Genomic DNA, 17238 nt, shown 5'->3' on the forward strand with positions numbered 1-17238 from the left:
AGATCGCAGCCGTCGGGAAGCGCGCCGATCCTCAAAGCCTGCACTGCTACGGCAAGAGTAACGCGCCCGAGTGCCGGCGCTTCTCCATCCCGCGAGCGTTCAACGCTAGTCTGGGACGGGCAGCAGGGGGCGCCCTCACGCCAGGAGCCAACGGCGAGGACGGCATCGTGCAACTGCTCTTCCAAGTGGAGCCAAATCCATTCCCGTTTAATTATGTCCCCAATCACACCGTGTCCACAGAGGTGGCGTCCATGGAGTTTCGCACGGTGAACGGCACGCAGATTCCCATCTCGGATCTGGACGAGAGCCAGGCCATAACGGTCACCGTTAATAACGGAAGCGCGGCCGGGCTGGACGCTAACGGATTGGAGGCCATCTTGGCGCCGGCGGGAGCCGAGAACGTCAGTCACTGCAGTTCGGTCATCGTGAGGGTGAGCACGGGGAACGCCAACAGACAGGCGGGAATCTACGTCCAACTCAACTTCACCGTACTGGACGGTAAGATGCCTGACACAAGGGGGCGCCACTGAGAGGAACAACAGCTTGCACAAATATATATATATATATATATTATACTGAATGAGAAAATATAAAAGTGTGATATTATAAAGTTGCCTGACACAAGGGGGCGCCACTGAGAGTAGACAAATAGTGTCGCAAGCCAAAACATATTAAACTGTATGAGAACATATATAAGTGTAATATTATAAGGGCAACATGTTGACCACAAAATTAAAAATTGGCTTTTATATGGTCATCGTGCGTAAGAAAGTTGTTAAAATATTGTCTGATTACTAAATATGTAATACTTTTCATAAAGATGATGCTTACACCTAGAAAAAAAGTGCTAGATTAAAATCATCATAATTAATTTCATGTTATCTGATCAGCTGAACCAGAAATGAACATTACATTTCGTCAATGTGAAGTGCGCGAAAAATCATTTTAAACATATTTCATAATATTTGATTAATAAAACAGTGTTATTTTAGGATTATTTGTGTAAGGAATTATTTGTGTTTATTAATATTTTTAATTGGATTTTATTTCGATGTTTTCATTTTAATCGTAGTTGAAGTTTAAGTCATTTTGCTTTGTGCTTTTGTCATTTTTATTTGTTTTTTTAACATTTCTATTTCATTCTATTTCGGGTTTAATAATTTTAGTACTTGAATTTAAACTTAAGTTAGTTGCCAAGGCAATTTTTCTCTTCGTTTAATTGGAAGTTTTTCACCTTTTTATTTTATTGTAGCTTTAATCAATTAATTAATTTTTACTTTAGCTTTATTTCAGTTATCGAAAATTACTTTTAATGGTTTTTTTTTTTAAAGCCCTGTTTTGGCTGAACTAACGTGACTACGCGACTAGTTAACACAGCAGCACATGCTCAGTGTTTATTAATGTGTGTGTGCCAACATTGTAAAAATCAACTTTATCTCTTTATCCCTGCAGGATATATATATATATATCATATATATCAATAATATATATCATATTCAGGGAGTTTAATTTTTCCTATATTCTTCCTATATACCCATTTGTGTCTCTAACACCCATTTCCATTCATCCCGTGACCGTCGTCTTCAGATTCTCCAGAAACGTGGGAATTGGATCCATCGATCACGGCCTATCTACACACTTCTGAGTGGCCCAATGAATACAACAGCACTGACAGGAAACGCATCACGCTCAATATGACGCGGGGGCCAGACCTGGACCACCGACAGTACACTTTCTTCCTGTCTCCAGAGTAAGAGACGTCAGCGTTTAAAGCTTTTAAGCAGACACTTGTGATGTGTTGATGTCTGAGAAATCCTGGAAGTGCATGTTAATGAAAGCCGTTCATCTGTAATTAATGATGAGTTTGCATGCGGGCGGCTCTTTAGTTTGCCAACAGCCCTTTACCGAGTGACTCATTCATTATGTCACCAATGGAGATTAGCGTTTCACAAAACACAAGTCAGATTTCAATCTCTATCCATTTTGTTTAGTCGCATCTTTGATTTCCAGCCAATAAATGAACAGCATTTGCGATGATGATGCACAAGCTAGTCACCGTCGTTGTGATTTCTCCTTAGATGGTACGACACCACGCGCGAGCACTTCATAAACGTGTCCACGGGCTGCGGCGCGGGTGACCCGGCTCTGATCCGGCTGGAGGTGGCTGTGTTCACGTCTCTGTGCCAGTATTTCAGCGAGAGTGCGGGACAGTGGCGCACGGACGGGATGGTTCCTCTCCCCGACACCAGCGTGGGCCGAGCCGTGTGTCGCACGCGTCACCTCACCGCGTTCGCCGCCAGCCTGTTCGTCCCGCCCGACGCCGTCTCCTTCATCATTCCCGTGAGAGTCACAACTCAACACGACACACACTTTGGTTTCCTCGATATTATTACTAATTATGATTTAAAAATGAATCATTATTTTAGAAATTAACCATTTTAAAGCAAACCTTCCCTTCTCTCCAGAAATAGTAGTAATGATACTTTCAAATAGTTTAAAATATGTTAAATGTTGACTATATATATATATATATATATATATAATATTTTATTAGTAATAATGATTCTTTAAAATGTTTTTTCTCAAGTTTGATATATACAAATATATTTCTATTTTCAACTTATTATATATTTGTATATATTTAACTTATTAACTAATTATATATATAATTTATTTGAATAAAAATTATCACGCTCAATATAAGTGTGATAATACTTTATTATATTATGTTATGTTATGTATTATACTATATATATATATATATAACAAAAAGGCTAATTTTAAAAAGATTATTTTATGAGAAAATATAACAATATAATATAAATAATATATATAAAACTATTAATATATATATATATATATTAATAGTTTTATATATATTATTTAAAAATATAACAATATAATATAAATAATATATATAAAACTATTAATATATATATATATATATATTAATAGTTTTATATATATTATTTATATTATATTGTTATATTTTCTCATAAAATAATCTTTTTAAAATTAGCCTTTTTGTTCTGAAATATTAATAAGTAGTATTTAAAATGTATGTTTTTATATTTCTGTTTTTGCAAATTTGAAATATATTTATATATATATATATATATATATATATATATATATATATATATATATATATATATTATTTTAAATTCATTTGATATATTTTCATTTTCAAAATTTTTTTCAAAAATATTATATTATATTATATTTGCCACAATGTCTTCATTTTGGGGCTTACATTTATAGGAGTAATACTACTATTTAATATATTAATTTAAAAGATATGATATTTTTATCAAATCTGTCTGGACATAATAAGTAGTGATTCCTTGAGAGTAAAAAAAATAGTTATATTATATTATATTTTGAGAGCTGCTGGTTTCAGTAAGTCAGTAAGTACTAACTCAGTGTGGTGTGTGTCAGGAGCGCTCAGTGACTCGTAGTCTGGTGGTGGTGCTGGTGTGTGTGATCGGACTGCTGTGTTACGCTGTGGCCGGAGCTATACTGCGGAAGCTGGATCAGATGGACCTGAGACGGGCCTCTGTGGTGCCGCTGTGTGGGAAGGACGGTCTCTACAAGTACGAGATCCAGGTCAAGACCGGCTGGGCCTACGGAGCAGGTGAGATCAGGAGCGCAAGTGAAGGTTAACATGAATCAAAAATGAAAATGAATCCAATAATTGAATCATTGAGTCATTGAGTCATTTGTCCCGATTTAAAAACAAAAAGATTGATTCAATCAAATTAATTAATTATTTCAAATAGACATTTTCCAGAACCTCTAGTATTTTGTCAGCATTACAGTATTTGTAATGTTATACTAGTATTCACATGTTATTTTGTTCAGAACCGTGATCTCTGTTTGAAACGCTGCCGGTTGTGTTGATTGAGATGCCTGGAGTGTCAGTGTTTGATCTCAGTGTGTTCACCCCCGGTCCAGGCACCACGGCTCACGTTGGCATCAGTCTTCACGGCAGCGAGAGTCGCAGTGGGCACAGACACCTGGACAGCGTCGGCGCGTTCGCTCGGAACAGTCTGGACATCTTCCACATCGCCACAGACGCCAGCCTGGCCAGCGTGCTCAAGATCCGAGTCTGGCACGACAACAAAGGTACCTAATCGGGCCGGCAGAGCGGCCATAAACAACATTTCCCATGTGGAACGGGACTAGGGTTGTCAACCGTCCCGAATTAGCCGGGACGTCCCGTATTCTATAAATGCCTTATTTTATACTTCTGTATAACAGTTTTATCTAATAACATATTAGACAGGAGAATGCGAGCACTGTGTTTTCTCAGCTCGTCAAAATAAAGGTCCACCTCGCCGTCAAAATAAAAGTCACATCGACAAGCGTGGCTTACCTCACTTCAGAGTTCCTACTGGCGGTGCGAATGAAACCAGGAGAACGTTCCTATGGGAACCATTAGTTTGTTGAAGAAATCAACTAGCTAGTCACGACGGTTTCCCAAAACGTAATCGTTCAACCGTGTTGGTTAATGATGTCACACTGGTGCTGGAGGGATAACTTCTTTTAATGAATTAATGCGAGATGTTTTGCTGTAAATGACGGTCATAAACGGTTGTTTTGCTTTATTTCCAGATTCAAACATAAGCTCGATCTTACGCACTAGAGCTCGTTCAAACACTCTTCAATAGCGACTCTTTAAATCTCTGAACAAACTAAAGGAGGTAAAAGACATTTGTGTGTATTCTAAATAAAAGACACAGATTGTAATGAATGTTCAAGATCAGGATTTATTGAGTTAGGCAAACATGAAACGGCTTCTAAGCACGGCTCGAGATCTGTCGCTCAAACACACAACTCTGCGAATGTTCGTTAGAACCATGGTTTTGGTAAACACCGAATTAATGAGCTGCTGATAACGACGGGAATTTGACCATAGTTGGCTAGCGATGCTTTCGGGAAACACACCCCTGGTGGCCCGTTCCCAGAAGTCTCCGCTTCTCTCCCTCTGTCTCAGGTCTGTCTCCCGCTTGGCTGCTCCAGTATGTCCTGGTGAAGGACTTGCAGACGGGCAGCAGTTACTTCTTCCTGGTCGAAGAATGGCTCTCGGTCGACAACGAGAAAACGGACGGCCAGGTGGAGATAGAGGTGGAAGCCTCCGGTAAAGTCCCGCCTCCCCTGATAAAACACTGATTGTGATTGGTTGCTGCTGGAATTATGAATATTCAGAGAAACAATAACGGCGAAGAACAACTTCTGCTTACAGAAGTGGAAATGAAATCCTTTTAATTCCACTGTTTGCTCGTAATGTTTGCAAACATTAGTGATATTAAGTAATGCACGACTACTCCTAATAAGAACTATTATATTACATTAGTAGTTTTAATAGAAAGTAAGCCTAAAGCTTCATAACATACAGGATAACATGCAGGATACAATTAGGTGAAAATTGTTAGTTTTCATCTAAATTAATTTCACTGAGTTATATATGTGCATGTATTTTATATATGTGTATTATCATTTATTTATATGTTTTATATAATTATATGAATATATATTATAGTCAATGATGTATAATTATTTTTTAATATTTTTTTTTAAATAAAATGTTGATGATAAATAATGCCAGTATGGGTTTTTAGGGTGAAAAATGGAAAGTAAAGCTTTGTATTTGTTATAATTGGTTAAAAAAAAAGATGTTTTATTTTATTTGAAAAACAATCTTGGATATTATGATGTAACTTAAAAAAATATTACTTGAGAAAATACAACTCTTTAGTCATAATAAATAATTGAATTAAATTGTGCTTTATTTGAAATGTGTTACTCCTAACACTGGTCGGTGAGAGAGGACTGTTAGTTAGTTAGTTAATTAGTTAGTTGGTTGGATGGTTAGTTGGTTAGGTATTCAGATTTAGATTCTTTTGTTAGTCCTCAAGGGGCAATTCAGTTAGTTAGTTAGTTAGTTAGTTAGTTAGTTAGTTGGGTGGTTGGTTGGTTGGTCGGTTAGTTAGTTAGTTGGATGGTTTGTTGGTTGGATGGTTAGTTCATTATTTGGTTGGTTGGTTGGTTAATTATTTGGATGGTTAGTTGGTTAATTATTTGGATGGTTAGTTGGTTGGTTGGTTGGTTAGTTACTCAGATTTAGATTCCTTTGTTAGTCCCCAAGGGGCAATTCAGTTAGTTAGTTAGTTAGTTAGTTGGGTGGTTGGTTGTTTGGTTGGTTAGTTAGTTAGTTATTCAGATTTAGATTCCTTTGTTAGTCCCCAAAGGGCAATTCAGTTAGTTAGTTATTTGGGTGGTTGGTTGGTTGGTTAGTTAGTTAATTATTTGGATGGTTTGTTGGTTGGATAGTTAGTTAGTTAGTTAGTTAGTTAGTTGGTTGGTTGGTTGGTTGGTTAGTTATTCAGATTTAAATACATTTATTAGTCCCCAATGGGCAATTCAGTTAGTTAGTTATTTGGGTGGTTGGTTGGTTAGTTAGTTCATTATTTGGATGGTTTGTTGGTTGGATGGTTAGTTAGTTAGTTAGTTAGTTGGTTGGTTGGTTAGTTATTCAGATTCAAATACATTTATTAGTCCCCAATGGGCAATTCAGTTAATTAGTTAGTTAGGTAGGAAGGTAGGTAGGTAGGTAGTATGATAACTAGCTCAAACTACTGTTAACGACATATGGTTGTTGTGTTTTCAAATCTTTCGTTATGCATCATGTTCCATTAACACAGGAATGATGGCAAAATGAACCTCACAGCAGTGTCGACTGATAACCTGTGCTGTAACCGACCCCGTCATCAGATGGTATTTACACAGCTTCCTGTAGTCTGACCTCTGTGTGTGTGGTGTGTTTGGTGTGTTCAGAGGAGGCGGAGCTCCGCCAATGGCCGCGGCTGCTGTCCTGGGAGCTGCAGAGAGCGGTGTGTGAGAGTCACCTGTGGCTGTCTCTCTGGGAACGGCCCCCGAGGAGCCCCTTCACCCGTCTCCAGCGGCTCACCTGTGGCTCGCTGCTCATGCACCTCTGCATGCTGGCCAACGCCGTGTGGTACGGCACCGTCGCTTACGGGCACAGGTGAAACACACTGGCATTCACACGCATTAATGTGCAGACGCACACCGCTGTTCAAATGTTTTGGATCGATACGATTTTTAATGGTTTTGAAAGAAGTCTCTCATCTGCTCACCAAGATTAAAAACACACAAAATCAGTAATATTGTGAAATATTATTACAATTTAAAATAATTGTTTTAAATTACATCTTAAAATATCTAAAAATCCAAACCAATTATTTTAAACCAATTTTTTTTTTTTTTTTTTTTTTTTACAGAAAAGACTTCTTTCAAAAACTTTACAAATCTTACCGAACCAAAACCTTTAATGGCAGTGTGCATGCTACAGTAGTGATATGTCCACTACTGGTCAAACATCTGTAATATTAGCGTGCTCACTGAACAGAGACATCTCTCAAAAACACAATAGTTCCAGACTCTTGTTGTGATGAAGTGTGTGCATGTGTGCCTCAGCTCTACGCCGGTGTCTCATCTGGTCTCGGTGAATGTGGAGACTGTGTGGGCTGGGCTTGTGAGCTGTCTCCTGGTGTACCCTGTGTACCTGCTCGTCTTCTGCCTCTTCAGACTCAGCCGCAGTAAGGTGAGACACACACAACCTTCTCTGAAAACATTCTTAGACAGTACAGGCCCTTGCACACCGAGTCCGAAATTCGCGTCTGAAATTTTACGACGTTAAAATATAAATACGACCTCGCGTTATGTCAATCACGCTTGCACACTGCCTCCGAAACTTTTATCCGTCATAAAATAAATCGAATCGGGTTCGATTTTCTGCGTTTTTCGTATCCGTAGAAAGCAGTTTGAATGGTGTTTTGACAATTCAGAGCGACCGAATCACGAATAAGAAAAATCACATACGAAAATGTCGGACTCAGTGTGCAAGGGCCTTACCTCTACATTATCTTAATCTGTACCTCTGTACAGATCAAAACGTTATCAAAATGATTCCAGTTCACATGGAAACGCGGAAACGACTAAAAATTCTGTCGTTTAGCGCCCCCTGGAGTTCATAACTAATGGTCTCTGCAATGGAAGTGAATCAATCAAAACTAACTTTATCCTAATGCTGCTGTAAAGCCAAAACGATCTCTGTTACTGTCATTTCCTGTTTGAAACTATCTATATTGTTCAACGCGCTGTATAAATGGGACATTAAACGCTCGGTCTCTCTCCAGGTGTCTGTGGAGCAGCTTCCTCCTCAGGTGGACCAGGAGTCTCTGGAGATCGACGACTTCCTGGATAACTCGCTGACAGGAAGCTCTTTCCTGATGCTGAATGGGATTCCTGGAGAGGTATGTTGATTTGGCTGAAGATGTTCATCTTCGCTGGTTCACAAACTGAAGTGATGTGACGTGAAGGCCAAGTTGAGGAACCCATTTGTCCTCTGTATTTAACCCTTCCAAGTTAGGAGTAGTGAAAACACACACACACACACACACCCGGCGCAGTGAAACATATAAACCAGTCAAGGCACTTAGCATTACTATAACTTTTTATTTATTTGTATAGTTGTTTTATAGGTATTTATATGTTTGCTAATACATTCATTTCATTAATTTATTTATTTGTATTAAAAAAGGGTTTTTTCTATTTATTTATTATAAAGTATGATTATATTTGTTTATTAATTGATTTAGTTTTAGTGCTGTCAAATCGATTAATCACGATTAATCGCATCTAACATAAAAGTTTGTAAATATACAATATATGTAAACACACATACTGTATATATTATATACACACAAACTTTATTGTTAGATTTGATTAATCAATTTTTACAGCACTTTTTATTTTATGTGAAGTGTTTTTATATTTGGACATTTATCCGTTTTTTAAATAAAATTATGAATTTATTTTATAAGAATTATTTTTATATTTGTTATTTCATTTATTTATTTATTTATTTCGATTTGTTTATTGTTATAAAAATGTATTTTTTGGGATTTGTTCATTTTTATTTATTTATTTTATAAAACGTATTTTTATTTAATTATTTTCGTGTTTGTTTAAAAGTTATCTTTCTATATTCTATATGTATAATTTTCTATAATATAAATTCTACAATATAACTATAATATTCTATATTTTATCATATATCTTGATCATATAATAGTCTACTGTACAATAGTTATGTACTGTAGAGTGTATGCTCTATAGATCACTGATTGATGATTCTCATTAGAATCTCATTGTAGTAATTAGAATCATTCCGACTCGACAGAGTGATTATAATAATTGTTACGATGTCACATCCTGGCGTAGATCTCGCCGCCTCTGTGAGACTGACTGAGGTATAACACTGCTGAAGAGTTTGATGCACGTCTATTTTTTATTCAAAGGGAAAATATAATATGATTATTTTTTTCATTCTGACCGAGACCCAGATGCTTTTCTCTCACACCGTCCATGAGGTGCACATTGAAATGCGTATCAGACTGCACTTTATTTGCAAATGAACACAGAAGCCGAGAGAAACCTTCACGGAGACCTTCTCGTCATGTTTCTCTAAGTCATAGCTGTTTAATTCTACTTCTCTCTGGTGCTCTACGAGGAAAAACTAGATCTTATGGTTAGGAAATAAATGTGTGCATTTTGAAAGGTGTTTTTTGTCATCTTCATAGTCTTAATTTAGATTAAACTGTGAAGTACATCAGTATGAGCTCAGATGCTGAGTCTATTGTGTTCCTGCAGAAGAATAACTCTCTCTCTCTCTCTCTCTCTCACACACACACACACACACACACTGCAGACGTACTCAGAAGAGACCAACATTGACTTGCCGACTCCTTCCACTAAGAGGTAAGCATGAGGTCATCAGGTCGCCATGGTTACCGACACACACACACTTAAACTCAGCTCATTAAACCCAGACCTGCAGAATGCTAAAACATCCTTTACATCCGACCAGGGTTATTATAGTTATCTGAAGCTGAAACTGAAACATTTCTGTTGCTTGAAATAAAGTAAACGAAATAAAATATCAAGAAAATATGAATAATATTTTACAAATAATATTAATATAACACTGGGTGTTACTTTATGAATAAATAAACTGATGTTGAATAATGTATAATTTGTGTTTTGTTTTTTCATATATTTAAATATTTTAACAATGTTGAATAATGCATAGGTGGTGTGGGTAAAAGTGTATCAAAAAACAGAAAAAACAACAACTGAGTGGCTAAATAAACGATTTTAATAAATGAGAATGAAATCCTAAGCAAATGAAAACCGAATCAGTGATCTAGTGAGCGAATGAATCAAAAAGTGAATGAATTAATGACTTTAAGTGAATCAAAGAGTCAATGAATGACTGAACGAGTCAGTGTGAATGAATCAGTGTGACTGAGCGATTCATTGTGAGTCAATACAAGAGATTATGAACAACTGAATCAGTGAATCAAATACTGAGTGAGTGTGTGTCTGTGAGTTTGTGTGTGTGTGTGTCTCAGTTTGAGTGAGTGTGTCAGTGTGAGTTTGAGTGAATCTGTGTCCCTGCTCCGCAGTCTCCAGAGGTGGAGTATTCCGGACTGTGATTGGCCAGACGTGTTGACGGACCCGTCAGTGGAGATGGGGCCGGTGTTTCCCCCCCGCCTCAAGAGAGGTCAGGGCAGCAGACACCTGGGGGTGGACATCGCCTTCAGCCCGGACGAGGACGACACCGTGTGTGACAACAGCCACAGGAACAAATACTTCTCCTCCTCAGGTCACTCTCCTCTCCTCTGCCATTATGCAAATGACTTCTAGACTTGCACACTGTGTCAGAGGAATAGAGCTGGTTGTTGATTGGCTGCTGACTTTGATTGACAGATGAGGATCTAATCAAGCGCATCCTGGCCGATGGACAGTTGCTGTCTCAGACGGACAGTGACGTGGGCGATCTGTGAGTCCTTCAACATCATTCAAATGCCTTACGTTCATTATGTGGAAAACGTAAGCTCACAAAAAAAGTGTTAAATCGTATAGAAAATTTCCTGAAAACAAAAAAAACAAGAAACGTTTCAATATAAGATTGAAAAATATATAAATCGACAGGGAAATTACAGTCGTAGGAAAAAAATTGTTCAAAAAATTAAATCGGATTCATCTTGAATTTGCTCGTTGTTCATCTTGTTCTTTTTTTGTCCCTTTTGATCGGTTGAATAAATCCTTGCTGAATATGTGTGTGTGTGTGTGTGTGTGTTTAGCTCCAGTATATTTGGGGATAAGACAGAAGTGATTCTGCTGCAGAAGATGAATGAACCTGTCCCGTGTGCGGCCTTTAGACGAGACCCACCCAAAACTGCCTTCACTTCACGCACAGGTACACACACACACACACTCACACACACACCTAAATCCACTTAACCTTAGAGAGAGACAAACACAGCTGAACTCCTCTCTCTCTCTCTCACACACACACACACACACACACACAGTGGTGATGGATGTGTGTAAGCCCAGACCACTTCCTCCTCTATGCGGATTGGCTGCTCTGTGGGCCAGCTGGGCGGGGCTTATCCTGTCCGCCAGCCTATCGATGTGGTTGGGGCGGAGCTTCAGCGAGGGCGTGGCTCTGATGTGGCTGATCTCCAGCATTGTCAGCTTCCTGTCGTCTTTCCTCATTCTGGAGCCGCTGAAGGTAAACCCCCGAGATCACCAGCGTTGCCGGATTTATGGACGGTTTTGTAAGCAGAAAGAATAAAAATCGATTCGATATATGATGTCAAATAATTTGATTAATTAGTGTTCATCTTCATTGAACTTGGTTCAGTTTGTCTCGACGAGCAATATTAATATAATTTCAAACTTCTTAGTAATACATATTAACACATTTTGATTATTTGTATTATTTTATTATAGTTAGTTATAATAATTATAAGGTATAATTGCATTTGATTATTTGTATTTATATTATTAATTGTGAATTTATGATATCAGTTTGAATATTAACAAATATGAATGTTTAATTATTTTGATGTTAATATACTTCAATGTAAATATTAGCGTTTACTCATGTTGATGATATAAATAAACACTAAAATAATGATACTGTGTGAAGTAAGGTTGACATTTTTCTTTTGAGATGACAGGCGAGCAAAAATCTTGTCAAAATTTATATTTTTAAATTAATATTAATATAGGTTTCTAATTAATATTCATTTTTTTAGTTCATATGAATAAATATTAACATTTAGCGAGTTAGTAATATATTAGTTGATTATAATTAGTTTTTAATTATGATGATTAATTTTGATACTTGTTAATATTATTGATCTTATACATTGATGATATTCATATCACTCTTAATATCAGTTTGAATGTAAAATAAACACTGAAATAATAATACATTGTGAAAATTGGGGCAGGAATTGTTATTTTTTAGTTTTTTTTTTTTTAAATTCCCACATATTTCTGTTTCAAATCCAGATGTGTTGGCTGATTCTCGTGTGTGTGTGTGTGTGCAGGTGCTGTTAGAGGGTGTGTACTTCTCTCTGGTGGCGGGGCGTCTGAGAGCCGAAGAGCAGGACGTGCTGGTGGACTGTCCTCGTGTGGAGCGGGTCGTTCAGCGGATCCCTCGGGTCCGGCCGCCGCAGGGCTTCGCTCTCTCACAGGCCAGAGAAGAAGCGCGTAAAGTCCGCCTGCTACACACCATGCTGAAGGTATTTTTCCGTTTCCTTCATTGGAATGGTACGAAACTTTGTAAAGATATTGGCACTTGCCATGTGAACTGGTTAAATGGTCCTGAAAAAAAATAGTCACTCTTGTGCTCCTTTTGGTCAATAATGGGCATATCGGAATTGAATGGGAGACGAATTTCATCTAGTGGAAACTGTTGGTACTGCAGCCGAACTAAATCTCACTGAAAGCTCATTTTTTTGAGATATCAGGCTCACATTTTTAGCACAACTTGTTTAGATTTATTGATTTTCTCATAGTTTTAGAGTAAAACATGTTTTTGAGAATATATATTTTATAACATTATAACAATAACATAACTATCGGTCCCACTTCATATTAAGTGGCTTTAATTACTATGTACTTAAATTGAAAAATAAGTACAATGTATGTACTTGTAAAACACTTTTGCTGCTATTGAGGTGGGATACGGGTAGGGTTAGGGACAGGTGTGGTGGTATGGGTAGGTTTAGGGGTGGGTTTAAGTATAAGTATGGGTCAGCTTTGTAATTACAGATGTAATTACATAAATGAGTTACATGCTGGTATTTTTAAGATATAAGTACAATGTAAAAACATGTTTGTACACAATAAGTCCATTGTATCAAATTATTTGTTTCAATTTAAGTACATAGTACTTAAAGCCACTTAATATAAAGTGGGACCTAACTTTTTTTTTGTTCACTTTTTAAAACTTTTTTCACTTCAGCAATAATCTGGCAAGTGTCGTCTTTGAAAAGAGATTAAACTTTAGTCTGTGCTCTAAAGCATTCAAGATTTAAGACGGTTTGAAAATGTAATTTTCAGGTCTATGCTCAAAAAGCGAATAAATGGAATTATAAATACAGCGTATATGTAATTGACTACCATTAAAAATACGAAAATACAAAAAAAATACTAAAATATAGTACATTTAATTTCATTGAAATAAAAGAAAATAATTTCGCTCATTTTTGACCAATTTAATTTCGGCCATTTTTGACCATTTAATTTCATTGAAATAAAAGAAAATAATTTCGGTCATTTTTGACCATTTAATTTCATTGAAATAAAAGAAAATAATTTCGGTCATTTTTGACCATTTAATTTCATTGAAATAAAAGAAAATAATTTCGCTCATTTTTGAATATTTAATTTCATTGAAATAAAAGAAAATAATTTCGGTCATTTTTGACCATTTAATTTCATTGAAATAAAAGAAAATAATTTCGCTCATTTTTGACCATTTAATTTCATTGAAATAAAAGAAAATAATTTCGCTCATTTTTGACCAAGACGCGGAGATCGCCAGAGGGTTGAGGGTTCGTTTCCGAATTGATTGATTGGTCATAGTGCTATAGTCCTTTGTTAGCTTGACCCCATCTTTGTCATGCCTGACAGCCACCACTCATACTAGGATCCATTAATTATCAGGCCGTGGTTTAGAGGTGTGCGCTCTGATTGGCTGTTCTGACTCTGTTAGCCGTGATTGACGTGTTTCTATCCCGATTGACGTCTGTTTCTGTGATGTGAAGGAGTGTGTGTTTGAATAATAGAGGTGTTTCGACAGGGTTTCCTGCTCTACATGCTGTTCCTGCTGGTGGTTTTACTGCTCAACTACTCAGACTCGACCAAAGACGCCCACCGCCTGCGACTTCACACTCAACTGCAGGATCACTTCCTCACAGAACACTTCAACAACATCAGCAGGTACATCACACACACACACACACACTCAACTGCAGGATCACTTCCTCTCAGTCAGGTCAGACTCGTGTGTGTGTGTGTGTGTGTGTGTGTGTTGATGAATCACATCAGAGCTGATTCACACTAGTCTCTCCGAGCATCACACACACGTGTCTCTAACTTATCGGATCTTCTGTCTGCAGTCGTGAGGATGTGTGGGCATGGCTCTCGGACTCCCTGTTACCACGGTTACTGGATGGGCGGGTCCTGATGGAGAAGACGGGAAGCCTGCTGATTGGTCGACCTCGTCTCCGACAGCTGAGAGCGCAGCCAGGTGACGGAAACACACTTAACATGTTTATTTTAGTTACAAATATTTATAAATGATGCAAAATATAGACATAACACTGGAGTTAAACTTCCAGCACTCATTATTATTGAAAAAATCATTCGTAAAAAGAAATGAATGCAATAGCTTCCGAACAAAGGCTGAACTTTCATGAAAGCATTATATATGTAAAATGCTTTTATTATCTTTGCTGGACCTCCAGGATTCACATGAGAGAATGTGTGTGTGTTTAGTCTTTATTGAGAGATAAACACACACACACACACACACACACACAAGGCAGACGAGTAACAGCTTCATAAGCAAAGATAAAAATACACACAAAGTGAATTGAAAGTTTTGCCGGATACACGGACGCATTGCTGTCGCATCATGATCTTTCTTTCCTCGCTGTCTCCCAGAATGCCCCGTCAGTGGCTATTTCCCAGCATCCTCGTGGTTTGGGTGCGCCCCAGCCGGGTGGGTGGAGTCAGCCTCGGGATTGGTGCAGAACTGGAGTATCAGCACAGCTCAAAGCAGTGGGTAAGAGTCACATGACACTCATTTAAAATTATATATGTATGTATTTTTTTAATTTATATATATATATATATATATATATACACACACACTACCAGTCAAAAGTTTTAGATCAGTAAGATTTTTTATGTTTTTAATAGGGCTGTGCAAAAATTAATTGCGATTAATCGCATCCAAAATAAAAGTCTGTGTTTACATAATATATGTGTGTGTGTTGTATATAATTATTTTGTATATATAAATACACACACATGCATGTATATATTGAAGAAAATGTGTTATTCATTTATAAAATATTTATATTTATATAATATAGATTATGTATTTATATATATATACAGAATTTAAGCGCAAATAATTCTTAAATACATACATGCATGCATAAGTATTTATATATACAAAATAATTATATACAGCACACACAAATATATTATGTAAACACAGACTTTTATTTTGGATGCGATTAATCGCAATTAATTTTTGCACAGCCCTAGTTTTTAAATGAAGTCTCTTCTGCTCACCAAGGCTATTACTAAATATTATGACAAATATTACTAAATATTATGACAATTTAAAATGACTGTTTTCTATTTTAATATATTTTAAAATGTGCTTTGAATGCTAAATTTTTGACATCATTACTGTTGCTGATTACACATCAGTTTTCAGTGTCACATGATCCTTCAGAAATCATTCTAATATGCTGATTTTATGCTCAAGAAATATAAATTATTATTTTCAATGTTGAAAACAGTCAGTCGTGTACCATTTTTCCCCCCAAAATTCTACGATGAATATAAAGTTCAAAAGAACAGCTTTTATTTAAAATATAATCTTTTCTAACATTATAAATGTCTGTACTGTAACTTTTGATCAATTTAACTCATCCTTGATGAATAAAATAAATAATTTTTTCCCCCAAAAATAAAAAATAAATTCTTACCGAGCCCAAACTTTTGAATGGTAGTGATTAATGTTACAAAAGCTTTCCTTGTGACAAAAGTCTCGTGAATCTCATTCTAGGGTGGATTTCAATTGTCCAGGCAATGCATTTCCTAAAAGATTAAAGTCATTCTTGCACTGTTGTCTGTCGGCCTCCAAAAACGTTTTTTGATCTCATTGTTTGCTGCATTATTTCCTGGAGGCTCTCCTGCTCCTGGATCAGTGTCTGCTAATGTGTCTAATGAATTCTAGATGAATGCTTTATGACCCAGGCTGATCTTGGATCAGGTTTTCTGCTTCAGAGGCTGGATATGTTTTCACCTCTGCTCAGGAGCCTCGTCCACATGTCACTGAGATTCTCATGAAGGTTTGATGTGTGTGTGTGTGCAGTGTGTGGCACTGGGGGCAGGTGTCTGTCTACAGCAGTGCTGGATTCGTACAGGATCTCAGCAGAAAGATGCAGGACTCCAGAGCTCTTGTCAAACAACTCAACACACACCGGTGGCTCGACCCGCTGTGAGTACACACACACACACACACACACACACACACGCGCACCCACAGAGAGAGAGATACATCCAATACATACTAATCAGTCAGCAAGGATGTGCACAACAAAAGACAGAAGAGAGGAAGGTGTTTTATAGTGTTTATTTACTTGATCCCTCATAAGCTGTATGAATGTCTATACAACAATTTGCTTCTTAAAATTGAGCGAAAAATTCAAAATTAATTATCAGTATTGGAAAATAACTTACTTTTTTCTTAACAGTTTATTAACATTTGATATTTTCAATTCTATTATTTGTTTTTAATTGTAATTAATATTAATAAACCATGAATCTATATTCTTTATATTATTATCATCAGTGTTTTTGATATTAACAGTATGCATATTGACCATTTTCAACTCAATATTGATATCAACTTTAATAAAATGAACATTTAATTGTTTTATATTAATATGTATTGGTGTTAAGGTGCCTAAATATAAGCATTAAATAAAGGCATTTAACCCCCTCAGACCTGAATTATGTTTCAGGTTTCTGAAAAATATAAAA

General features: G+C 36.7%; 1 protein-coding gene across 1 annotated transcript in view; it reads left to right on the forward strand.

Moving 5' to 3' along the window:
- The window catches only part of pkd1a (polycystic kidney disease 1a), a 114682-nt gene that overhangs the window by 63997 nt on the left and 33447 nt on the right, over window positions 1-17238 (forward strand). Inside the window, exons 25-43 of the mRNA XM_039685227.2 lie at window positions 1-498; window positions 1588-1750; window positions 2079-2340; window positions 3439-3634; window positions 3955-4125; window positions 4997-5140; window positions 6838-7045; window positions 7498-7624; window positions 8220-8336; window positions 9794-9843; window positions 10551-10750; window positions 10855-10927; window positions 11232-11347; window positions 11463-11665; window positions 12492-12686; window positions 14252-14391; window positions 14571-14701; window positions 15118-15238; window positions 16568-16693. The exon at window positions 1-498 is cut by the window's left edge and continues 213 nt beyond it. Of these exons, the coding sequence (XP_039541161.2) occupies window positions 1-498; window positions 1588-1750; window positions 2079-2340; window positions 3439-3634; window positions 3955-4125; window positions 4997-5140; window positions 6838-7045; window positions 7498-7624; window positions 8220-8336; window positions 9794-9843; window positions 10551-10750; window positions 10855-10927; window positions 11232-11347; window positions 11463-11665; window positions 12492-12686; window positions 14252-14391; window positions 14571-14701; window positions 15118-15238; window positions 16568-16693 (3241 nt within the window). The remainder of the gene's footprint in view (window positions 499-1587; window positions 1751-2078; window positions 2341-3438; window positions 3635-3954; window positions 4126-4996; window positions 5141-6837; window positions 7046-7497; window positions 7625-8219; window positions 8337-9793; window positions 9844-10550; window positions 10751-10854; window positions 10928-11231; window positions 11348-11462; window positions 11666-12491; window positions 12687-14251; window positions 14392-14570; window positions 14702-15117; window positions 15239-16567; window positions 16694-17238) is intronic.

This window comes from Pimephales promelas, chromosome 6, assembly GCF_988280905.1.
Source record: "Pimephales promelas chromosome 6, fPimPro1.hap1.1, whole genome shotgun sequence".
Taxonomy (NCBI): Eukaryota; Metazoa; Chordata; class Actinopteri; order Cypriniformes; family Leuciscidae; genus Pimephales; species Pimephales promelas.